Source organism: Rattus rattus, chromosome 4 (assembly GCF_011064425.1).
Source record: "Rattus rattus isolate New Zealand chromosome 4, Rrattus_CSIRO_v1, whole genome shotgun sequence".
NCBI lineage: Eukaryota > Metazoa > Chordata > Mammalia > Rodentia > Muridae > Rattus > Rattus rattus.
Window position 1 is genome coordinate 79,888,923 of NC_046157.1, and position 8,463 is coordinate 79,897,385.

Consider the following 8,463-nt stretch of genomic DNA (forward strand, 5'->3'; position numbering starts at 1 on the left):
CTGTATCAAGTCCCCATTTCTGCTGTCTTAGCTAGTGCTTGAAATTAGCCTCTTGCAAGAGATACGGGTTCTTGGAGAATGGGGGCTGTGAGTTGATCTTATTTTATTTATTTATTTATTTATTTGCTATGTCAGTACTTCTTGGGAAAATTATGGGATGGTCATATCCGACACCTAATGGCAGGGTTTCCCTGACGGGGTGTTGGGTGCCTCAATTCTGAGATATAGTAGAGCTGTCGTTTATTCAAGACCTTGGTCTTTGGTTTAGAGCTACCGAAATGATTTATTTTTTTATTTCACTGAGGTAGACTTCTGTCTCACCCTGATGGTAGCTCAGGTTTAAACCTAGTATGAGGGTCCTGGGAAGCTCCATCTTGGGGCTGGGGACTGAGCATGCTAAATTCTGGAAGGAGAGTGACTGTGGACCCATGTGGAAGATGAGGGCCCAGGTCAGGCATGAAACCCAGGAGGAAGGGATAGCAGCCATGGGAGACAAGCAGCACCATGGGTAAGAAACCAATGTCTGTGTCCCCCTTCTAGCTAGGTGGTAGTCTTGTCCAGATACATGCTGCTAGCTTGCCCATGTGAATAGAATATCACAAAGCCACATTAGGGTATCTGTTTAGTCCTTTCTGTATCAAGTCCCCAGTGACCATTTCTGCTGTCTTAGATAGTGCTTGAAATTGGCCTCTTGTCAATTCGGGGCCCTGGCTGCACTGTGCCACCCCTTACAGAATCCTGATTTTAAGAAGAAAAAAAAAATGAGACAATAAGTCCCAAGACTTTGTTAGGAGTATGGATCCTGTGTTCCAGAATCCACCTTTTGCCTAGACCTCTAGAAGGTTCTCTTTTGACCTTTAACCCTGAGAGGCCTTTCCTAGGACCCTTCCCAGATGTCCAGTACCGTTTTCTGCTCTGGGACTCCTTGCTTCTCTCCATTGCCCAGGCTCTACTATGGCTGAAGATTGGACCCAAGCCCTCCCATGATGCCCAGAGTACTTTGGCCTGCAGCCTCCATTTCCTGGGGTCCTTGTCCTCTTCTGCAAAATTAAACCCTTTGAGCACTGGTGGGTTAATGTGTCATGGAGGCCTCAGTCCAACAGTCGGTGGGAAGAGGGTTTCCAGCTGGGGGGCTTGGTCCACAAAGCCCATTTTAGACTCCCCACGTAGGCAGCTCTCTGCACACACAGCCCCCACCCTGCCTGGTAAGCAGTCACAGCACTCTCCTTCCCTCTCCAGCTCTAAAATCCGTTGGTAGACACAGTGGAGGGCCTTGGTCCAGTTTTCTCCAGGTGTTATCTCAATTACCCTCACCACAACTATGACAGGAGATGCTACTCTGACTCCCGGCTCACAGATAAGGAAAGTTCCCTTCCTGAAGGCTGGACATCCAAGGACCCTGTCTCCACAGGTCAAAGTCCTTCCATGACCCCAGCTTCTCTCCTGAGCCCTTCCCTAGGGAGTTTAGCTGTTTCCTCCCCTGGGGCATCTGTTCACTGCCCTGCCCTGAAAACATGCACAAAGCCCCCAACCCCAGCTTCACCATACTCTGCTCAGCTCTCTGCCTGCCTTTCTCTCAGCCCAGCTCTAGCCCCAGCCCCAGCCCCTAAGGAACTTGAAATGTTTAAGCCTCTTTTCCAACAGGTCTGCAATCATAGCAAGACAATTTAAAAGATTCCAGAGGTTGCCTCCCTCCTTGCCCCTGCTCTTCCTCTGTTGATTTGCTTCCTGTGTAGGAAGCAGCTAGCAGTGGGTCCAGTCAGGACAGTTCACAGTGGGCTTCCAGGAGCTAGGGAAAATAGCTAGGCTGAGGCCATCCCTGCACCTTGATGCAGTTATTACAGGGAGAGCAGGTGGGCTGATTCCACCCCTGCATGGGCTCCAGGTGTACAGGGAGACAAGGTGGACTGACCCCACCCCTGCATGGGGTCCAGGTGTACAGGGAGACCAGGTGCGCTGACCCCACCCCTGCATGGGCTCCAGGTGTACAGGGAGACCAGGTGCACTGACCCCACCCCTGCATGGGCTCCAGGTGTACAGGGAGACCAGGTGCGCTGACCCCACCCCTGCATGGGCTCCAGGTGTACAGGGAGACCAGGTGGACTGATCCCACCCCTGCATGGGGTCCAGATGTTATACCCTTTTCGATCTTCTTGGTCATTAATTGGATTTCTTGTCTGGGGACTTCCTGAGGACCTGATATGAGGCCACTGTTTAATACACCCCAGTACCCCTTACAACACCTTTGATCAAGAAGCAAGAGCCACTTGGGTGTGCCAGCCAGAGCAGGTATGAGGTGCCAGGCAGTCAGATTTGGGGCCTGAAGCTTTTGTGCTGTGTGTTTTCCTTCCCGGAGCTCATGGAGGCCCTTAGACCTTGACACTCTACCTCCTCCACCTGAGTCAATTGCTGCCAGGCTCCCACCTCGTCCATGAACAAACGTCCCCAACTGTGGCCACCAGCTCTTACTTTGTATTCTGGTAAATGAACCTCTTACTAGATAGGGGCATAAGCCCAGGGTTTGTGAGGATCAAAAGACTCTAGGCTCTGCCACTCACTGTCAGGGATTCTGAGAGATGCACCTGAACCCCCTGTGGAAGTTAAAAGCATCAGGTATGGTGGGAGGGTACCCCTGGTGTCTCCTGGGTCTGCAGGGCTGCTAGCGAGCTGACTACCATCGGTTGTGCCTCTGTGTGCACCGCTTTCTTTCCTTTGCTGCCCTGTCAGGTGGCCTCTGCTGGCTCAGAGGTGCCCCGTGCTGGCACCGTGCCTGCAAGAAATGAGCAGCCTTCTACAGACTCAGGGATTTGCTGGACCCTCCCATCGTAGCACCACCAGCCCTGTGTTAATGGAGGTCGTTCATCTCAGTTCCCCCTGCCCACAACTTGAGAAGCTCGCAGTCCCCATCCAGCCTTGCCTGACTCTAGTTGCGCTGATCGCCTCAAGTCTGGCCTATGATGCCCACAATTCAGATGCAACTCAGTTCTGTTTCCTCCGAACCACAACTCTCCTTGGACACTGAGATCCAACCATCCCTGTGGCTCACTCACAAGCTCCAGCTCTCTGGGTCCATAAGTGCAGACAAGCTTCAGGCTTCCATCTGCACTGTAGCTCACCTCGGGCCCTGGTGTGGCACTCAGAACAGCATACCTTCTCTTGCCCACTTGCCTATAGCATGGCGTCCGCCTAGCCGTGCTTGGCCAGTCCCCAGCCCGGGTCTCCGTGTTCTCCATCTATCCCTCTCATGTCAGTCATAAACATGTGAGGCACCCACCGTAGTACAGGGACCTTAGAGGGCATAAGAATTCCAAATGAGATGTGGCGAGGCCCCCATGTCACAGAGCAGGGCAAGAAGACAGTCTGGTGCTCTCTGCCTGCTCTGCCAGCCCAGTCCTTCGGCCATTCTCACAAACAATGCCTTCCTCCGGGATTTTCCCACATCTGGAAAAAGCTTCCAGCTGGGGTCATGGTAGAGCAGCAAAGAAAATTTAAACAAACCTGGGGCTCTTCAGAATCCTGGTCACATACAAAATGTGTTAGAGTTTGGGGGACATGGGAGCATCGAAACACGTGGTTTGGGGGTAGTTTCTCTTGGCTGGTGTCCCCGTGAGTGGATCTGACTAAATGGTTGTGTCTGAGCTCAGGCCTCTCCCCGTATCCCATTTCTGCTGATTCTTCTGTATGGCGTTCTCCTTTCCTTCCTGAAAAATGTACTTCTGTTTCTGGCTGCAGCCCTGCCTGCTGGGAAGGATGGAGCCCAGAAAGATAGTGCTGGCCCTTCCCACCTTACCCAGCAGTCCCTCCCTCCCTCCCCCACCACAGCCTCTCACTTCTCATTCTCTGTTGCATGACGCTTTCGGGAGATTGGTCTATTGCACCCGTGAGTGAAGATGGTCCTTCTGTGTGTTCAAGTGCTACCAGCTGTGGCCATGACCGAATTCCCACTTCCTTCTTCCAGCGCAGCAGCTCTGAGCAGCTACACCTGTTGCACTTGTGCCTAACTGGAACCGACTATTGGGCCTGTGCTCTGGACCAGACCTGTGGACAGCTCTGGCTACGAGCGCCTCAGGAGTGACTTTTGGTCCAAGCAGATGGGCACTTCTGTTGACTTGTCCTTAGCGGATACGTCTGAAGTGATGTTGACCCAGTGGGCCTGGGTCCCTGATGAGGACGCAGCTGCCCTGTGGTAACTGCACACACCCCGGCTAGTACTTAGGTAACACCCAAATGGCACAATCCTGAAATTTGGGATCCTTCATCCCAGGGTTTAAGTGCATGTGTTGTCCCATGTCCAGAACATGTGTATGGTTGTGCTTCTCCCTCATGGCAGCCACTGTGTATGGCCTTTAAGTTCTCTGCATAAAAGATGGTGGGGATTTTCTTACCGCTCCAAAAGATGTTTTGGCAGCCAGCGCATCTTCCTAAGCAGCTTGTGCAAGAAGGCTTTCCAGGCTGGGCCAGCTCTGATAGCTCGACTGAATGAATGGTGGAAAACAGACTCTCCAGTGTACATTGAAATTCCAGGTATTTGCTCCTGGCAGTGGTTCCCGCTAACCGCGGCTGGCAGCACGGACAGCAGGTGCGAGTCAGCGGCGGGCGGCTAGGGCTTATTGATTTCTGGGCTATAAATGAGAGAGTGGAGAGCTCCAAGTTTCACACCCAGGGCCCGCCTGGCTGATTGCACTGACCTGCTTCTCCAGGCAGGAACCCCCATTTACAGGAACATATTTATTTTTACATATCAATGTGCTTGATGTACTTGATTGAGTATTATGGGTTTGGCCCCAGGAAACTCTCCTGCAGTTTATAAATAGCAAGTTCGGGGATGTAGAAAGGTTCCTGGAATTAGAGAAGTGGTTGTTTTTTTTTTTTTTTTTCTTTCTTTCTATGAATCTCCCTCCCCACCCCTTTCATGACTAACTTTTACATTTACTTCACAAACACTCATTTCTTACTTATTTCTAGAAATATACTCCTTCCAGATGCTTAACACTGCAAACTGATTCCAAGTCACGTTACAGTTCAGATTCTAAACCCAGGTCCAGCTAGGGATGTAGCGTATTTACCTCACGTGCAGGAATTCGGTTCCATCTCCAGAACCATGTAAGCTGAGTGTGGTGACGCAGCCCCGTACATCAGGTGCCTCGGGCAGGAGAATCCTGAATGCGGGTTCATCCTTGACTATGTAACAAGTTCGAGTCCAGCCTGGAGTGCCTAAGACCCTGTCTCAAAACAAAAGGCCGGCAGTCTCCATCCAGAACACAAGCTCTGAGGCCCTACTCCCCGAAAGTTACTGCTGAAAATGGAGTTTATTATCTGGCAAGAGTGTGGCCTCAGGGATTCGCAGATGATAACCATTCTCAGCCTCCAGGGAGATCCCACTGAACCCAGTTTTAGCAAATTGGTTCTGTGAGCTAACACCTCTCTCCTCTCTCTCTCTCTCTCTCTCTCTCTCTCTCTCTCTCTCTCCATCCTTTTTATGAATCCCAACAGAAATGGAGATCTTCGCCTTTTTCAACAGACCAAGGAGCCAGCAAAAATGTCTGCAATACTACCCCGTCACCATCCCCCTCCAGGTCTCCAAGAACGGCCAGACAGTGAGCAGTCTGGACGCCAGCTGGCTGGAGCACATGAGTGACCACTTCCGGAAAGGCGGTGTGCTGGTGAACGCCGTCTTCCAGCTTGGCATGGCCAACGGTATGGAATGCTTTACCTCTTTTCTTGTTCCGGTGATCTTGGTTCTTCTTCCCAGCGTCCTCCATCAGAAAGCCGCATAGAGTCAGTAGACACAGGGTTTGATTTCTAACTAGCATATATCGGGCAGGTCTCCTGAAGGCTAGACCCTCTGCCATGACCTGGTATGAATGGTGGGTTTGGAGGCTTTTAAGAAGGCGGCTGCCTGGGACTGTTAATTCCCCCTTTGGATGCCGCTCCAGAAGTGCAGATTGATTGTTTTGCGTGCACCATTGCAGTCAGCAGCAGCAGCAGCACCTTGGCACTGGAAAGAATGGCAGCCCCCGCCTCTGGGAGCTGCTGCTGGGACATACGTTCCGCACTCTGCCTTAGAAGTGGGCTCATCTCTAGGCCCTTGCTTTGAGAAATAGCACCACTAACGTCAGCTTTGAGTCAGAAGGAAAGTCCGTCCGCAGTGGGGAGCGTTTTTGGAGTCAAGAAAAAAAATGGTTTGGGGTAACATGTCGGTGAGTTGAGTCACCTTCGAAGATAAGCGGTTTGGGGTGCGGGGCCGGCGTACCAGCTCGGGCAGGGGTATGAGTCGGATGCCTGAGGTGGGTGGGCATGACATAAACCTGGGGACATGGATGACAAGCCTGATGAGACACTGATGACAGGGTTGATGACATGTAGCGTCTCAGGAGCAGGGCTGGGAGTGAGGTTTCGATGCTATATTATTGTGGGAAGGGCCAAGGAAGCCTTCTCAGAGTAGAGATCCTGTTGCTCCAATGTGTAGGCTCTGGGTGATTCTCAGCCTGGGATGATGACAACGCAGACATCAGTTTGGGCTGGAAGGTCCTTGTTTTTTTCTACTTGACCATTAGTGTTCCGGTCAATGGATCATTGTAGCAGTAGCGGGCATGGTGAGTGGGTGAGTCTGAGTTACCAAGAAAAGCATCTAGGACAGTGCTGTCCGGTAGAACTTTCAGTGATGGTAGAATGTTCTAGATTGTGCTATCCCAAAGCCACCAGCCACAGCCCCTTTGGGTGGTTCCGGTGTCCTCAGAAGCAGGGCTTGTCATGAACTGTTGGGAGGTGCACCATAAAGCACCAGGGGCAGGAGGGGCTTGAAGTGGGTGTTTCCTGTCCACTTCATCAGTTGGGAGCCCGTCAGCTCCTGCTTCTTTAGGAACACTGGCAGAAGCTGTTCCTTTTCTGTTTTCTCCTCAGCAAACCTGTGACTGATTGTGTAACACCTTAAAGATGAACAGCTCTTAGTAGCTTCTCAGGAGGCTACTGGGTAATTGTCTTTCTCGTCTTAGCAAAATCGGAGCATCAAAAGAGATGTCTTTGGCTCCATTATCTGAGCCAAGAGAGAATGCCATGTAAGCTCCCAAAGCCATTGATCCTGTCTTGACGATAGTTTGAAAGATCCAGGCCGAGTCAACCCCCTGCACTCGTCTCACCTCCCTCTCCAGCCCTGGACACAAAGCACAGAGATCTGCTGGGGCTTTACAGTGGCCCCACAAGCGTAAAATGTTGTTATAGCCTTCCCTGGCTTTAGGTACAGCAAACTAGTGTTCCATCTTTGAGGACAAATTGTGAAATGTCCCCTGTGACCACAGCCCCTGCAGCGGTGACTCTCACACCTTTGCAGAGGAGGCTCTGCCTGCACAGGCCTGGGGCAGACCCCACCGGAGCAGACCTCAGAACGCGGTGTTTTTACTGTGTCTTTCTGCTGCGAGGAGCGGGACTCACGGCAACCTTAGTGGCAAGGGTGGTTCTGCTCTGGGCAAGCGGAGGGTTTCCAGTGGCCAGGGAAGAAAGCAGGCACCTGACCTTTTCCCAGAGTTGAAGAGACAAGCGGAGCGTTGTTGCTAATAACCTGGCAGGGAGAGTCAATCTGTCTGTCGTGGCCTTTAAATGGGCATTCATTCCTCTTCAGAAGTATTTTCCACAGAGCTATCATATTAGTGAAAACTTTGTCCTTCAAGTAAGGTAAGGCCTCAGTCTGAGGTACACAGTCAGACTCCAGCTTCCATTTTTCCCTTCCGAGAATGTAGAAGGGTCCGTTCCATGTCAAAATTCGCATTCCTGTCCTGTTGGTGGTTCTTTGTTTCTTTTTTAATTAATGCCCAAATGGGCATGTTACCTACTAGGAGTCTTGATTGGGTCCATTGTCTGGGCCAGTTAAAAAAAGAAAAGGCAGGAATGTAAAGGCATAACAGGTAGATGCAGGGAAAATCTCAGACGGGATTAACTTTTAGTGGCTTTTTATTAGACATGAAGAAAGGCATACCGGGGAGTAAGGCACCCAGGATGACCCTCCTAGCAGAGGAAAGGGGACACCTGGGGCGCCAAAATCTTGTCTTTCCTTAAGGGCTGGGAGGTTTGATGGTCTTTGAGATGTCCTCATCCTCTAAGTTGAGATTGGTAAGCTTGAACAAAGACAGGTAAGCTGATAGGCCAACAGAATTGAGGTAGGCATGGCTTTATGGGGCCTTGAACTTGTCAAACTGGTCAGGGGGCAGGTAAGTGGTGGCTAGGCCTTGTCTCGGGTCGTGAGTTCAGGGAAGAGGAACATTTGCTGTCTTTATTATCTGTTTGGGCCCCATCCCTACTGTCCATCAGGGATCTAACTCTAAGTCCCTTAGGCTCATGGCACAGGAAACACAAGGACGATGGCCCCTTTCTGTTACCAGCTGCTGCCTTTGCCTTCAATGGAAACACAGCACTTCCTGCAAGCCCCAAGCAGCCCTGTGAGCTAGGGACTCCATGTCTTTATGGGAT

The 8,463-nt window shown here is 51.3% G+C and overlaps 1 protein-coding gene across 1 annotated transcript in view; it reads left to right on the forward strand.

The window, feature by feature from the left end:
* Positions 1-8,463, forward strand: part of Rftn1 (raftlin, lipid raft linker 1) — a 181,173-nt gene that overhangs the window by 119,037 nt on the left and 53,673 nt on the right. Inside the window, exon 5 of the mRNA XM_032900531.1 lies at positions 5,494-5,697. Coding sequence (XP_032756422.1) covers positions 5,494-5,697 — 204 coding nt within the window. The remainder of the gene's footprint in view (positions 1-5,493; positions 5,698-8,463) is intronic.